This window comes from Haliotis rubra, unplaced genomic scaffold (assembly GCF_003918875.1).
Source record: "Haliotis rubra isolate DU_JTF1 unplaced genomic scaffold, ASM391887v1 Scf944, whole genome shotgun sequence".
In the NCBI taxonomy this organism is placed as follows: Eukaryota; Metazoa; Mollusca; class Gastropoda; order Lepetellida; family Haliotidae; genus Haliotis; species Haliotis rubra.
Window position 1 is genome coordinate 182,305 of NW_025767684.1, and position 18,898 is coordinate 201,202.

General features: G+C 46.0%; 1 protein-coding gene across 1 annotated transcript in view; it reads left to right on the top strand.

The window, feature by feature from the left end:
• The window catches only part of LOC124264806 (GTP-binding protein RAD-like), a 62,501-nt gene extending 44,924 nt beyond the window's left edge, over positions 1–17,577 (top strand). Inside the window, exons 3-4 of the mRNA XM_046699596.1 lie at positions 12,708–12,891; positions 15,222–17,577. Of these exons, the coding sequence (XP_046555552.1) occupies positions 12,708–12,891; positions 15,222–15,487 (450 nt within the window). The 3' untranslated portion in view covers positions 15,488–17,577. The remainder of the gene's footprint in view (positions 1–12,707; positions 12,892–15,221) is intronic.
• Positions 17,578–18,898: the final 1,321 nt, after the last annotated feature.

Below are 18,898 nucleotides of genomic sequence, written 5' to 3' on the forward strand. Positions count from 1 at the left end.
CGGTTCATCCCGGCTCCAGTCTGAAATATTGTTCCATCACCTGCATAGTGACGTCCGTTCCAGCCCGGCAATAAAAGCGTTCATGTCCGCCCAGCTGCAGTTGATGAATTTCACCAGCTCCGTAAAGTTATCCGGCTCTTCCCAGTTCGTAGTTGTTCAACCCGTCTTTACGCCAGAACGCACCGTCTCGGAATTTTATGGAAAGGCTGATCCGCCATACCAACGGCGTATACAGCGCCCGCCCGGAATGGTGCCATGTTCCGGTCGGTTCGTGATACGCATCCCGCCCGTCGATGGCGGTCCGGCTCCTGGCATTAACCCTGTCTTCCAGTTACGGCGTTCCCCGCCCGGCAGCAGCGATACACCCCTGCCCGGTCAACGTTGCCGCTCTTCCGGCTCGTAACAGTTGCCCCTCACCTTGTTCCATTGTTATTACACTTTAATTTGTTTCCGGTAAAGTCGGTCATGCTGTTCCCCGCTTTTCCCGTTACGGCGCCCCGCCTGCACGCCAGACCCGCTTCACTCTTCCTGCCGCAACCGCCGCCCGGCCCAGCAGCCATGTTCCATCCTTTAAGTAGTTATTACATCCTAATTCCATTAAAGCATTACCCACTCTGTTCATAGTTAACATGTCCCACCTTGCTCATAAGCTACTAAGCATCATCCACCTGTCTAGTTACTAAGCACCCTACCTGCCCATAGTTACTTATACTCCTACCTGTCTATAGTTACTACATCCTGCACCTTGTCTACATAGTTACATGTCCCACCTGTCTGTTGTAGTTGCTTACATCCCACTCTCATTGCTAGTACATTACACTCCCACCTGTCTTTTGCTAGTTACGACGTCCCACTCTGTCTATACATAGTTGCCATGTCCCACCTTACTACAGTTACTACATCCCACTCTTGTCTACAGTTACATGTCCCACCTGTCTCACAGTTACAAGTGTCCCACCTTACTACATACATACAATTCCACCTGTCTATACAAGGACGTCTCAATTCTGTCTACAGTTACTACATCCCACCTTACTACAGTTAATACCCCACCTGTTCATAGTTACATCCTACCTTGTCTACAGTTACCATGCCTCCCCACCTGTCTACAGTTACTACGTCCACCTGTCTACAGATAATACCACCCCACCTGTCTGCAGTTACTACACCCCCACCTGTCTACAGTTACTACACCCCACCTGTCTACAGTGTTACTACACTCCTTACCTGTCTACAGTTACTTACACCCCACCTTGCTCATCACTGTTACTACACACCCCACCTGTCTACAGTTACTACACCCCCACCTGTGCCTACAGTTAGGACGTCCCACCTGTCTACAGTTACAATTCCCACCTGCTCAGTTACTACGTCCCACCTGCTACAGTTATTACACTCCCACCTGCTCCAAGGAAGTTACGACGTCCCACCTGCTCATAGTGTTACTTAAGCACTGCACCTGTCTACAGTTACTACACCCAACCTGTCTACAGTTACTACACCCACTGTCCCACCTGTCTACAGATACCACACTTCACCTCGTTCTACAGATACTATTGTCCCACCTGTCTACAGTTATTACACCCCACCTGTCTACAGTTACTACGTCCCACCTGTCTACAAAGCGTTACTACACCCCACCTGTCTACAGTTACTATGCACCCACCTGTCTTACAGTTACTACACACCCTGTCTACTGTCACCCCACCTGTCTACAGTTACTACGTGTCCCACCTGTCTACAGTTACTATGTCCCACCTGTCTGCTGGTTACGACATTCCCCACATGTCTACAGTTACTACACCCCACCTGTCTACAGTTACTACACCCCACCTGTCTACAGTTACTATACCCCCACCTGTCTACAGTTACTTTCCACCACACCTGTCTACAGTTACTAGCTGTCCCACCTGTCTACAGTTACCACAGGTCCCACCTGTCTACAGTTACTACATCCCACCTATCTACAGCATACACGTCCCACCTGTCTACAGTTATGACGTCCCACCTGTCTACAGTTACTTACTGTCCCACCTTTTACTACAGCAGTTACTACACCCCACCTTGTCTACAGTTACATGACGTCCCACCTGTCTACAGTTACTACATCCCACTTTTTACTACAGAAGCTACTACACCCCACCTGTCTACAGTTACTAGATCCCACCTGTCTACAGTTACTAATACGCCCCCACCTTGCTCTACAAAGTTGGCCATGTCCCACCTGTCTACAGATACTACACCCCACCTGTCTGCAGTTACTACACCCCACCTGTATATAGTTACTACGTCCCACCTGTCTACAGTTACTACACCCCACCTGTCTACAAAGTTACTACACCCCCACCTGCCTACAGTTACTACACTCCCCTGCCTACAGTTTGCTACAATTCCCCACCTGCTCCTACTGTTACTACAACCCACCTGCTGTCTACAGTTACTACACACCCCACCTGTTTTCAGTTAGACGTCCCACCTGCTCACAGTTACTACACCCCACCTGTCTACAGTTGGCTTTCATGTCCCACCTGTCTACAGTTACACCCCACTCTGTCTGCAGTACACATGACGTCCCACCTGTCTACAGTTACTACAACTCCTGCACCTGTCTACAGTTACTACACCTAACCTGTCTACAGTTACTACACCCCACTACGTCCCACCTGCTCTATGATACCTACACCTGTTCACAGTTACACATGTCCCACCTGTCTACAGTTAGCTACACCCCACCTGTCTACAAAGTTACGACGTCCCACCTGTCTTCAGTTACTACACCCCATCTGCTCTACAGTTACTACTGTCCCACCTGTCTACAGTTATGACGTCCCACCTTTCTACAGTTACTACACCCCACCTGTCTACACTTACTACACCCCACCTGTCTATAGTTACTACGTCCCACCTGTCTACAGTTACTACATCCCACCTGTCTACAGTTACTACACCCCATCTGTCTACAGTTACTACGTCCCACCTGTCTACACTTACTACACCCCACCTGTCTACAGTTACTACGTCCCACCTGTCTACAGTTACGACGTCCCACCTGTCTACAGTTACTACACCCCACTTGTCTACAGTTACTATACCCCACCTGTCTACAGTTACTATACCCCACCTGTCTACAGTTACTACATGTCCCACCTGTCTACAGTTACTACATCCCACCTACTACAGTTATTACACCCCACCTGCCTTGCTACAGTTACGACGTCCCACCTGCTCATACAGTTACTACATCCCACCTGTCTACAGTTATTAGCTGTCCCACCTGTCTGCAGTTACTAGCATCCCACCTACTACAGTTACTACACCCCACCTGCTCTACAGTTACTGCGTCCCACCTGTCTCTACAGTTACTACATCCCACCTTACTACAGTTACTACACACCCCACCTGTCTAGCAGTTACTAACGTCCCACCTGTCTACAGTTACTCTCACACATCCACCTGTCTACAGTTACTACACCCCACCTGTCTACAGAAGTTACTATACCCCACCTGTCTACAGTACTACATCCCACCTGTCTACAGTTACTACTGTCCCACCTGTCTACAGTTACTACATCCCACCTTACTACAGTTACTACACTCCCACCTGTCTACAGTTACGACGTCCCACCTGTCTACAGTTACTGTCCCACGCTACTACAGTTACTACATCCCACCTGTCTACAGTTACTATGTCCCACCTGTCTACAGTTACTATGTCCCACCTACTACAGTTATTTACACCCCCACCTGTCTACAGCCATGACGTCCCACCTGTCTACAGTTACTACATCCCACCTTACTACAGCTACTACACCCCACCTGTCTACAGTTACTAACATCCCACCTGTCTACAGTTACTACGGCCGCCCCACCTGTCTACGGTTACTACTGTTCGGTCCCATCTGTCTACAGATACTACGGCGTCCCACCTGTCTGCAGTTACTACACCCCACCTGTCTACAGTTATAGTTACGTCCCACCTGTCACAGTTACTACACCCCACCTGTTACTGCACTGTCTGTCTACAGTTGCTCGTATCTGTTTCTACTGTTACTATGTCCCACCAGTTGCCTACTGTTACTACGTCCCACCTGTCTACGCGTCTACTACACCCCCATCGCAGTTACTATGCACCACCTGTCTACAGTTACTACGTCCCACCTGTTCTACAGTTACTACATCCACCCACCTGTCTACAGTTACGACGTCCCACCTGTCTACAGTTACTACACCCCACTTGTCTACAGTTACTATACCCCACCTGTCTACAGTTACTATACCCCACCTGTCTACAGTTACTACGTCCCACCTGTCTACAGTTACTACATCCCACCTTACTACAGTTACTACACCCCACCTGTCTACAGTTACGACGTCCCACCTGTCTACAGTTACTACATCCCACCTGTCTACAGTTACTACGTCCCACCTGTCTACAGTTACTACATCCCACCTTTTACTACAGTTACTACACTTCCCACCTGTCTACAGTTACCACGTCCCACCTGTTCTACAGTTACTACATCCCACCTTACTACCAGTTACTACACCCCACCTGTCTACAGTTACTACGTCCCACCTGTCTACAGTTACTACATCCACCTGTCTACAGTTACTACACCCCACCTGTCTACAGTTACTATACCCCACCTGTCTACAGTTACTACATCCCACCTGTCTACAGTTACTAATGTCCCACCTGTCTCCACAGTTACTACATCCCACCTTACTACAGTTACTACACCCCACCTGCTCATACAGTTACGAGGTCCCACCTGTCTACAGTTACTACGTCCCACCTTTACTACAGTTACTACATCCCACCTGTCTACAGTTACTACGTCCCACCTGTCTACAGTTACTACGTCCCACCTTACTACAGTTACTACACCCCACCTGTCTACAGTTACGACGTCCCACCTGTCTACAGTTACTACATCCCACCTTACTACAGTTACTACACCCCACCTGTCTACAGTTACTACGTCCCACCTGTCTACAGTTACTACGCCCCACCTGTCTACAGTTACTACGTCCCACCTGTCTACAGATACTACACCCCACCTGTCTGCAGTTACTACACCCCACCTGTATACAGTTACTACGTCCCACCTGTCTACAGTTACTACACCCCACCTGTCTACAGTTACTACACCCCACCTGTCTACAGTTACTACACCCCACCTGTCTACAGTTACTACACCCCACCTGTCTACTGTTACTACACCCCACCTGTCTACAGTTACTACACCCCACCTGTCTACAGTTAGGACGTCCCACCTGTCTACAGTTACTACACCCCACCTGTCTACAGTTACTACGTCCCACCTGTCTACAGTTACTACACCCCACCTGTCTACAGTTACGACGTCCCACCTGTCTACAGTTACTACACCGCACCTGTCTACAGTTACTACACCCAACCTGTCTACAGTTACTACACCCCACTACGTCCCACCTGTCTACAGATACTACACCCCACCTGTCTACAGTTACTACGTCCCACCTGTCTACAGTTACTACACCCCACCTGTCTACAGTTACGACGTCCCACCTGTCTACAGTTACTACACCCCACCTGTCTACAGTTACTACACCCAACCTGTCTACAGTTACTACACCCCACTACGTCCCACCTGTCTACAGTTACTACGTCCCACCTGTCTACAGTTACGACGTCCCACCTGTCTACAGTTACTAGGTCCCACCTGTCTACAGTTACTACACCCCACCTGTCTACAGTTACTACGTCCCACCTGTCTACAGTTACTACGTCCCACCTGTCTACAGTTACGACGTCCCACCTGTCTACTGTTACTACACCCCACCTGTCTACAGTTACTACGCCCCACCTGTCTACAGTTACTATACCCCACCTGTCTACAGTTACTACACCCCACCTGTCTACAGTTACTGACGTCCCACCTGTCTACAGTTACTACGTCCCACCTGTCTACAGTTTACTACGCCCCACCTGTCCACAGTTACGTCCCACCTGTCTACAGTTACTACGTCCCACCTGTCTACAGTTACTACATCCCACCTGTCTACAGTTACTACACACCCCACCTGTCTACAGTTACTACGTCCCACCTGTCTACAGTTACTACGTCCCCACCTGTCTACAGTTACGCACCCCACCTGTCTACAGTTACTACACCCCACCTGTCTACAGTTACTACACCCCACCTGTCTACAGTTACTATACCCCCACCTGTCTACAGTTACGACGTCCCACCTGTCTACAGTTACTACGTCCCACCTGTCTACAGTTACTACGTCCCACCTGTCTACAGTTACTACACCCCACCTGTCTACAGTTACTACGCCCCACCTGTCTACAGTTACGACGTCCCACCTGTCTACAGTTACTACGTCCCACCTGTCTACAGTTACTACACCCCACCTGTCTACTGTTACCACGGTCCCACCTGTCTACTGTTACCACGTCCCACCTGTCTACTGTTACATGACGTCCCACCTGTCTACATTCACACGTCCCACCTGTCTTACACTGTTCCAACACCCCACCTGTCTACTGTTACTACGTCCACACCTGTCTACTGTTGTACTACGCCCCTGCTATGTCTGCCCGCATGTCTACTGTTTCTACACCACCATTACTGTTACGACGCCCCACCTGTCTACTGTTACTACGCCCCACCTGTCTACTGTTTCCACACCACACCTGTCTACTGTTACTACGCCCCACCTGTCTACTGTTACTACGCCCCACCTGTCTACTGTTTCCACACCACACCTGTCTACTGTTCCACACCACACCTGTCTACTGTTACTACGCCCCACCTGTCTACTGTTTCCACACCACACCTGTCTACTGTTACTACGCCCCACCTGTCTACTGTTTCCACACCACACCTGTCTACTGTTCCACACCACACCTGTCTACTGTTACTACGCCCCTCCTGTCTACTGTTACTCCGCCCCATCTGTCTACTGTTCCACACCACACCTGTCTACTGTTACTACACCACACCTGTCTACTGTTACTACGCCACACCTGTCTACTGTTACTACACCACACCTGTCTACTGTTTCTACACCACACCTGTCCACTGTTTCTACACCACACCTGTCTGCTGTTACAACACCCAACCTATCTGCTGTTACTACACCCCACCTGTCTGCTGGTACTACAAGCGTCTACTGTAACTGCACTATGCACGATTAATTAGTTAATGTAGGTGACTGGATTCATAATAAGGAAAACCCATAGAAATAAACATGTTTTGTTTTGAAACCATACGCAAGGCTAAACTTACTTTAAGTGTCTGAAGGAAATATTACACTGGAATGTCTTTTTAAGCGTATATATAGGTGAGCACCCAGTGATGCAGCACTGTCTGATCTACAGACGTGATCTGTGACATTAGTTACACACTATTACAACACCCCACCTTCTGCAGCACTGTCTGATCTACAGACGTGATCTGTGACATTAGTTACACACTATTACAACACCCCACCTGCTGCAGCACTGTCTGATCTACAGACGTGATCTGTGACATTAGTTACACACTATTACAACACCCCACCTTCTGCAGCACTGTCTGATCTACAGACGTGATCTGTGACATTAGTTACACACTATTACAACACCCCACCTTCTGCAGCACTGTCTGATCTCACAGACGTGATCTGTGACATTAGTTACACACTATTACAACACCCCACCTTCTGCAGCACTGTCTGATCTACAGACGTGATCTGTGACATTAGTTACACACACTATTACAACACCCCACCTTCTGCAGCACTGTCTGATCTACAGACGTGATCTGTGACATTAGTTACACACTATTACAACACCCCACCTTCTGCAGCACTGTCTGATCTACAGACGTGATCTGTGACATTAGTTACACACTATTACAACACCCCACCTTCTGCAGCACTGTCTGATCTACAGACGTGATCTGTGACATTAGTTACACACTATTACAACACCCCACCCCACCTTCTGCAGCAGCACTGTCTGATCTACAGACGTGATCTGTGACATTAGTTACACACTATTACAACACCCCACCTTCTGCAGCACTGTCTGATCTACAGACGTGATCTGTGACATTAGTTACACACTATTACAACACCCCACCTTCTGCAGCACTGTCTGATCTACAGACGTGATCTGTGACATTAGTTACACACTATTACAACACCCCACCTTCTGCAGCACTGTCTGATCTACAGACGTGATCTGTGACATTAGTTACACACTATTACAACACCCCACCTTCTGCAGCACTGTCTGATCTACAGACGTGATCTGTGACATTAGTTACACACTATTACAACACCCCACCTTCTGCAGCACTGTCTGATCTACAGACGTGATCTGTGACATTAGTTACACACTATTATAACACCCCACCTTCTGCAGCACTGTCTGATCAGCTGTTCTACGAGCGTGATCTATGGCATTAGTTCTCATGAAAGTGAAGGCCAATTCGTCAAGATTCTTGACGTCATGGACAATGTTTGTTGTCATAGAAACATGTAATAAACATCAGTTGTGATGTCATACAGCGTTCCGGAGAAGTGTGCCTGCGTCACAGACCGGCATACATATTATTCCTGTCAGATTTGACATTTATGTCACTGATACCGTGAAGCATTCTCGCCCTTATCTCGTCAAAGAATTATCACAGAATTACCAAGGATTGTTATCAATACAAGAGCCCCTTTGAGTATGTTTTGATCGTTGGTGGTGTAGAAAAATCATCTCACGGAAAATCAATATTATTGAGAAGAATGTTATCAATAATGACTATTCCACAGAGACTACACCACTTCACTACTGAGGAAATACCATCTAAAACATATCTTAGAATATACCGTGGACATAAACAGCATGCAACTGTACAAGGATGACAGTCCAAGCCAGGCATAGTTATCAGCAAAATATCGAGATATACAGTCACGTTATAGAGCAATGAAAGGCCGGATGTTTCCGTGCTCTACTGGGATCAGTTTCAGAACGGGCAGCGGTTTGTCCTCAGGATTCTCAAATGTTCCACGCTGTTTGACCAACCTGCTGCTGTTGTTTCGTATGTAACCAAGGCAGTGTTTGACCAACCTGCTGCTGTTGTTTCGTATGTAACCAAGGCAGTGTTTGACCAACCTGCTGCTGTTGTTTCGTATGTAACCAAGGCAGTGTTTGACCAACCTGCTGCTGTTGTTTCGTATGTAACCAAGGCAGTGTTTGACCAACCTGCTGCTGTTGTTTCGTATGTAACCAGGGCAGTGTTTGACCAACCTGCTTCTGTTGTTTCGTATGTAACGAAATATACATTATGTAGTTATACAATACACTGCTATACAATACACAACTATACAATAAAATGCTGTACAATACTCAGCGATACAATACACAGCTATGCACTTCACTGCTATACATTATGCTGCTGTACACAGCTATACAATTCAATGCTAGACGCTGGACGCTGTACACTACTCGGCAAGCAGGGAGCCTCTGCATCACGCACTGGATAATTGAATGTCCATATTCATGGAAAGACGGATGTGGCGTTGGCCTGTGTACATACATCAGAGCAAATTTCCATCGAAACAATCCCTAGTCCAGTTGTTGTTGACTTTCATCCAGGGTATGAACTTCGTTCATTGAGATGTATTGAATAGCCAGCTTTCATAACAAGTGATGATAAAAATAGATACGAAAGCATTTCACGGCAGGCACGAGATCATAAACAGATTGATTGTACAAGCTGGTGGTTGGTATAGGTGTGTTTGTACCACCATGCAACGTACCTCGAAGTACCCGGTACAGATGTAGATGAACCGCTATTCAAGGTACCTCGGAGTACTTGGTACAGGTGTGGTTGTACCACCTCGGAGTGCCTGGTATAGGTATGGTTGTACCGCCATTCAAGGTACCTCGAAGTACTTGGTACAGGTGTGGTTGTACCGCCATTCAAGGTAACTCGGAGTACCTGGTACAGGTGTGGTTGTACCACCTCGGAGTGCCTGGTATAGGTGTGGTTGTACCGCCATTCAAGGTACCTCGGAGTACCTGGTACAGGTGTGGTTGTACCATCATTCAAGGTACCTCGGTGTACCTGGTACAGGTATGGTTGTACCGCCTTTGAAGGTACGTCGAAGTACCTGGTACAGGTGTGGTTATACCGCCATTCACGGTATCTCGCAGTACCTGGTACAGGTGTGGTTATACCGCCATTCAAGGTGCCTCGAAGTACCAGGTACATGTGTGGTAACACAACCCAGCGCAGGTTTGTATCTGGGACACAGTAGTCAGTGAGTCATGTATATAACAAACACACTAGTCAGTGAGTCAAGTATATAACGAAAACACTAGTCAGTGAGCCATGTATATAACGAACACACTAGTCAGTGAGCCATGTACATAACGAACACACTAGTCAGTGAGCCATGTACATAACGAACACACTAGACAGTGAGCCATGTATATAACGAACACACTAGTCAATGAGTCATGTACATAACGAACACACTAGTCAGTGAGTCATGTACATAACGAACACACTAGTCAGTGAGTCATGTACATAACGAACACACTAGTCAGTGAGCCATGTACATAACGAACACACTAGTCAGTGAGCCATGTACATAACGAACACACTAGTCAGTGAGCCATGTACATAACGAACACACTAGTCAGTGAGTCATGTACATAACGAATACACTAGTCAGTGAACCATGTACATAACGAACACACTAGTCAGTGAGCCATGTACATAACGAACACACTGGTCAGTGAGCCATGTACATAACGAACACACTAGTCAGTGAGCCATGTACATAACGAACACACTAGTCAGTGAGCCATGTACATAACGAACACACTAGTCAGTGAGCCATGTACATAACGAACACACTAGTCAGTGAGTCATGTACATAACGAACACACTAGTCAGTGAGTCATGTACATAACGAACACACTAGTCAGTGAGTCATGTACATAACGAACACACTAGTCAGTGAGCCATGTACATAACGAACACACTAGTCAGTGAGCCATGTACATAACGAATACACTAGTCAGTGAGCCATGTATATAACAAACACACTAGTCAGTCAGTCATGTACATAACGAATACACTAGTCAGTGAACCATGTACATAACGAACACACTAGTCAATGAGTCATGTACATAACGAACACACTAGTCAGTGAGCCATGTACATAACGAACACACTAGTCAGTGAGCCATGTATATAACAAACACACTAGTTAGTGAGCCATGTACATAACCAACACACTAGTCAGTGAGCCATGTACATAACGAATACACTAGTCAGTGAGCCATGTATATAACAAACACACTAGTCAGTGAGCCATGTACATAACGAACACACTAGTCAGTGAGCCATGTACATAACGAACACACTAGTCAGTGAGCCATGTACATAACGAACACACTAGTCAGTGAGCCATGTACATAACGAACACACTAGTCAGTGAGTCATGTACATAACGAACACACTAGTCAGTGAGCCATGTACATAACGAACACACTAGTCAATGAGTCATGTACATAACGAACACACTAGTCAGTGAGTCATGTACATAACGAACACACTAATCAATAGGCCATGTATATAACAAACACACTAGTCAGTGAGTCATGTATATAACGAACACACTAGTCAGTGAGCCATGTACATAACGAACACACTAGTCAGTCAGCCATGTACATAACGAACACACTAGTCAGTGAGTCATGTACATAACGAACACATTAGTCAGTGAGTCATGTACATAACGAACACACTAGTCAGTGAGTCATGTACATAACGAACACACTAGTCAGTGAGCCATGTACATAACGAACACACTAGTCAGTGAGCCATGTACATAACGAACACACTAGTCAGTCAGCCATGTACATAACAAATACACTACTCAGTGAGCCATGTACATAACGAACACACTCATCAGTGAGCCATGTACATAACGAACACACTAGTCAGTCAGCCATGTATATAACGAACACACTAGTCAGTGAGCCATGTACATAACGAATACACTAGTCAGTGAGCCATGTATATAACAAACACACTAGTCAGTCAGTCATGTACATAACGAATACACTGGTCAGTGAGCCATGTACATAACAAACACACTAGTCAGTGAGTCATGTACATAACGAACACACTAGTCAGTGAGCCATGTACATAACGAACACACTAGTCAGTGAGCCCTGTACATAACGAACACACTAATCAATAGGCCATGTATATAACAAACACACTAGTCAATGAGTCATGTATAAAACGAACACACTAGTCAGAGAGCAGTATATAAAGAACACATATTTAACCGGACCGATTGTTTAATACGAAACTCGTGACCTTCCTATGGGTTAGGATACCATAGGAAGGACACTCGTTTCGTATAATGAGTATGTAATGAGACCTCGTGTAGTATTCTCTATCTATCTGTAGGTCCATCTCCACAACTACCCTTGATTGGACACCTATGGTACATGGAATTGTTTTTGTAGAATGTGTGGTGAGACGGGTACGTGCCTACCTCTCATGTAGTCTTACGAATCTTCAGAAACGTCCAAGCTGTGTCAGTCAAGCCAGTGCACCAGACACCACGCCTGTACTGCCTCCTAAAAAAACAACTGAATAGAAATACAAAACAAATTTACATTAAATAACACCGCCATGTTTGTGTTCCAGATATCATCCGAACAACTTCAAGTAGATGCATACATCGTTGTGTTCTCCATCACAGACCACGCCTCCTTTTGTGTAGCCAACTCTATTGTCAGATACTTGAGGGTGGACTTCGGGACAGACCGCGCAATAATCCTGGTTGCAAACAAAATAGATCTCGTACGGAAAAGGAAAGTATCGGCGGACGGTGAGTGAACTAAAACTACGTTCTACGTCACAATATATTGAGAAGACTAGCAGTACAATCAAAGACAAATAGATAACCTATCTTACTCATAAACACCAGACGTGTGCAACAGTTGCCTGTGAAGAGCAAGAGCAATATTATGACACCGTGTGACACACACAAGAAGGACTGACACTATGAAACACACGTGATGGCCTGACACTATGACACACACGTGATGGCCTGACACCTTGAGAAACACACGTGATGGACTGACACTATGACACACACGTGATGGACCGACACTATGACACACACGTGATGGCCTGACACCTTGAGAAACACACGTGATGGACTGACACTATGTGACTCACACGTGGTGGACTGATGCTATGTGACACACACGTGATGGACTGACACTATGACACACACGTGATGGACTGATGCTATGTGACACACGTGATGGACTGACACTATGTGAGACACACGTGGTGGACTGATGCTATGTGACACACACGTGGTGGACTGACACTATGTGACACACACGTGGTGGGCCGACAGTATGAGGCACACGTGATGGACTGGCACTATGTGACACACACGTGGTGGACTGATGCTATGTGACACACCTGATGGACTGACACTATGTGAGACACACGTGGTGGACTGATGCTATGTGACACACACGTGATTGACTGACGCTATGTGACACACACGTGGTGGACTGACACTATGTGACACACACGTGGTGGCCTGACACCATGTGACACACACGTGATGGACTGATGCTATGTGACTCACACGTTATGGACTGATGCTATATGACACACACGTGATGGACTGACACTATGTGAGACACACGTGATGGACTGACACTATGAGACACACACGTGATGGACTGACACTATGTCACTCACAGGTGGTGGACTGATGCTATGTGACACACACGTGATGGACTGAAACTTTGTGACACGCTTTTGATATACAGACTTCTGCTGAGTTTATAGTGTTTGAACAACAGCATTGCATCAAACAGGGCTCTAACCTAACATGTGGCGATACCACCCACCTACAGGGCTCTAACCTAACATGTGGCAATACCACCCACCTACAGGGCTCTAACCTAACATGTTGTTAATGCCAACCACCTACAGGGCTCTGACTTAGCGTGTAGCGATACCACCCACTTGCAGGGCTCTAACCTAACAGGTGGCAATACCACCCACCTACAGGGCTATAACCTAACATGTGGCAATACCACCCACCTACAGGGCTCGAACCTACCATGTGGCAATACCACCCACCTACAGGGCTCGGACCTAACATGTGGCAATACCACCCACCTACAGGGCTCTTACCTAACATGTGGCAATACCACCCACCCACAGGGCTCTAACTTAGCGTGTAGCGATACCACCCACTTGCAGGGCTATAACCTAACATGTGGCAATACCACCCACCTACAGTACTCTTACCTAACATGTGGTAATACCACCCACCTACAGGGCTCTATCTTAGCGTGTAGCGATACCACCCACTTGCAGGGCTCTAACCTAACATGTGGCAATACCACCCACCTACAGGGCTCTTACCTAACATGTGTAAATACCACCCACCTACAGAGCTCTAACTTTTCGTGTAGCGATACCACCCACTTACAGGTCTCTAACCTAACATGTGGTAATGCCACCCACCTACAGGGCTCTAACTTAGCGTGTTGCGATACCACCCACTTGCAGGGCTCTAACCTAACATGTGGCAATACCACCCACCTACAGGGCTCTAACCTAACATGTGGTAATACCACCCACCTACAGGGCTCTAACTTAGCGTGTAGCGATACCACCCACTTCCAGGGCTCTAACCTAACATGTGGCAATACCACCCACCTACAGGGCTTTAACCTAACATGTGGCGATGCCACCCACCTACAGGGCTCTAACTTTTCGTGTAGCGATACCACCCACTTGCAGGGCTCTAACCTAACGTGTGGCGATACCACCCACCTATAGGACGTGACAAGGAGTAGATGAAGGTGACGAGGGGTCGATGACGTGACAAGAAATAGATGACAGTGAGAAGCGGTAGATGAAGGTGGCGAAGGGTAGATGACGGCGACGACGGGTAGAGGCTGGTGACGAATGGTAGATGACGGTGACGGGGAGTAGATGACGTGACAAGGAGTAGATGACGGTTACGACGGGTAGATGAAGGTGGCATGGCGGAGATGCCGGTGACGACGGGTACATGACGTTTTACGAAGGGTAGATGAATCGTAAATAACAAAAAGATATTATGTCGTGGGTATGCGAACTATTTTCCTATCTGTAAGTTCTGGTGATTCTTTCCAGAAGCCCGACTGTGTGCAGAGAGTTTCGACTGCAAATATGCGGAGACTTCAGCAGCACTGAACCATCACGTGGACGAGCTGTTAGTGGGAAGTCTCAGTCAAATCCGTCTCAAGTTGAACATCAGCACGGTGCTGACTCCCGTCGTCAAGGACAACAAAAAGAAAGAGAAGAAGAAGCATCACAGTTTTGCCCGGAGCATCCTTAACAAGCTGTTCCGGAGGACCGCCAAAAAGGCACAGTCATGTGACAATCTGTATGCATTATGATTGGCTTGTGTCGTCGTTGGTCTTAATTAATCTGCACCTTTGAGTAACCAATCTGATGGTGTCAGGGGAGTCGTCACGTCCATGCAGAGCAAGATTTCGTGTGACATTTCCAGGAGGGTACAATCAGCTGCCTACGAGGCTCACGCTTCTGTCCCACAGACTCCACAGCGGTAACGTAACCTGTAGAAGCGCGGGTTCTGTGGGACAGAAGGTCATGTAGGTACAGGACCCAACTTCCACAAATGTCTCTGGGAATAGAGAGGCTTTATACTGAGATGAACGGTTGAATGTGTATTCTATTTATGAGCAATAGTTTGGGTTTAGTTGATATTTAATGAAAATATATTCCACACTCTACAGATTGTGAGACTTGCGTTGGTAGGTTCCATGCAAAGAAGGAACAATGTTTATATGGCGTGCAAGAAGTTAGAGGTACGAGTATCAGGTTATCAGGTCTATGTAGACGATAGTTGATGATGTGGACATGCCTTCTTGCTCCTAATGCGTCTAACAGTACCATGGACAATGTCCGGAGTGCACAGAGCCACTGGTCAGTCGTGGGAAGAATGTTCTGGAACCTGACCCAGCCTGTGGAGGAGTACAGACAGAGAAAACCAGCTGCTTGGTTTAACGCACCACTACAGTCAGCCTGGGAGTGATTTCACTTACTGACAGGACGCCGGCTTCACGGTATATTTATCTTCCCTGATCCGAGCCGGGTTTCTCTTGGTACTGCTAATGGTCATTGAAGCATCTGTGAGGCGCTCGATGACGTCATGCTAACGTTGTACACCTGTCAACAGTTCAGTGGCGGCGGTATCTCGGAAACTGTTAAGCAGATAATTCCTGGAATGCCTTTGCCAAATATACGTTCATTGCAGTAACAGGACAACAAACATGAACAATGTGCAAGCTGGATCCCTCTGTCTGTAGTCCGACACGCCACAGTTTACCTCCGGAATCGTTACACCAAGCTGCCATAGCTTCCGGCCCTGACAGGACAGGTCGTGACCATGGCAACCAGGAAAGGCATTCTATTTAATTATTGCAAACTGTTTCAGTTTTGGAAGAAATATCAGTTATACATGAGAATGTTAGTATATTGAAGTCTTATAGTTTTGTTGATGGTGATTTCTGTATGTTTGCTGGCGGACGTTGGTGGACTGATGTACGCAATTTATAGTTAGGTTTAGTTTCCCTTACCTCTGAGGTGGAGCTAGTCGCGCCAGTGTGTTCCACATCTCCACACGAGAGCACCATGCTGGTTTGGGTTCAACATGGCGTTATCCCTGCAAGCAGGACGCGCCGGCTGCTGTACATACCCTCACGTCCGCCACTGCTCATGTGTTTACGCGCTGCACCTGCAAAACGCATTTTGTCAGTCAAACCCCAAATTAAACTAATCATTCAACCAATGTGGTGATGCAGCTCTCCAGCCAGGACCTGACAGAGGCCTGTCCATGAAGCGACATGTCCTGCATGATGCCTGTCTCTTCTACTGCAGTGTGTACAGCACACAGAGGCCAGCTGCGGGGGATGTATATCTAGCAACATATGGCCATACTGTCATCACTGTTGAAATATTTACTATATTTTTGTCTTCCATGATGATAAATACATCGTCATATTCATACAAGGTCGATATGTTCCTGATTCCATAAGATTTATGTGCAGGTATTTATGAGATGCTTTATATTTTGTGTGTGTAGGTGTTTTATGCTTATGGTGTGACAAAACATGATATCATGGCTGTTAACCGATGTAACAAAACATGTTGTCATGGCTGTTAACCGATGTAACAAAACATGTTGTCATGGCTGTTAACCGATGTAACAAAACATGTTGTCATGGCTGTTAACCGATGTAACAAAACATGTTGTCATGGCTGTTAACCGATGTAACAAAACATGATATCATGGCTGTTAACCGATGTAACAAAACATGTTGTCATGGCTGTTAACCGATGTAACAAAACATGATATCATGGCTGTTAACCGATGTAACAAAACATGTTGTCATGGCTGTTAACCGATGTAACAAAACATGTTGTCATGGCTGTTAACCGATGTAACAAAACATGATGTCATGGCTGTTAATTGATGTAACAAAACATGTTGTCATAGCTGTTAACCGATGTAGCAAAACATGTTGTCATGGCTGTTAACCGATGTAGCAAAACATGATGTCATGGCTGTTAATTGATGTAACAAAACATGTTGTCATAGCTGTTAACCGATGTAGCAAAACATGTTATCATGGCTGTTAACCGATGTAACAAAACATGTTGTCATGGCTGTTAATTGATGTAACAAAATATGTTGTCATGGCTGTTAACTGATAATACAAAACATGATGTCATGGCTGTTAACCGATGTAACAAAACATGTTGTCATGGCTGTTAACCAATGTAATAAAACATGTTGTCATGGCTGTTAACCGATGTAGCAAAACATGATGTCATGGCTGTTAATTGATGTAACAAAACATGTTGTCATAGCTGTTAACCGATGTAGCAAAACATGATATCATGGCTGTTAACCGATGTAACAAAACATGTTGTCATGGCTGTTAATTGATGTAACAAAATATGTTGTCATGGCTGTTAACTGATAATACAAAACATGATGTCTTGGCTGTTAACCGATGTAACAAAACATGTTGTCATGGCTGTTAACCAATGTAATAAAACATGTTGTCATGGCTGTTAACCGATGTAACAAAACATGATATCATGGCTGTTAACCGATGTAACAAAACATGTTGTCATGGCTGTTAACCGATGTAACAAGACATGTTGTCATGGCTGTTAACCAATGTAATAAAACATGTTGTCATGCCTGTTAACCGATGTAACAAAACAAGATGTCATGGCTGTTAATTGATGTAACAAAACATGTTATCATGGCTGTTAACCGATGTAACAAAACATGTTGTCATGGCTGTTAACCGATGTAGCAAAACATGTTGTCATAGCTGTTAACCGATGTAACAAAGCATGTTGTCATGGCTGTTAGCCGATGTAACAAAACATGTTGTCATGGCTGTTAACCGATGTAATTTTAACAAAACATGGTGGAATGGCTGTTAAGTGAGGTGCGGAGAGAACTTGATGCAAAGACTGAATGCACACCTATTGAAGACGCATTCACTTCACAGGTGTATTCCATCCAATGCAATAGTCAGTGTGCATCTACTATTGGTGTATTCAATGCAGAGGTGTTAGATGCAATATAGAATGCGCATCTACTATTGGTGTATTCAATGCAGAGGTGTTACATGCAATATAGAATGCGCATCTACTATTGGTGTATTCAATGCAGAGGTGTTAGATGCAATATAGAATGCGCATCTACTATTGGTGTATTCAATGCAGAGGGTGTTAGATGCAATATACAATGCGAATCTACTATT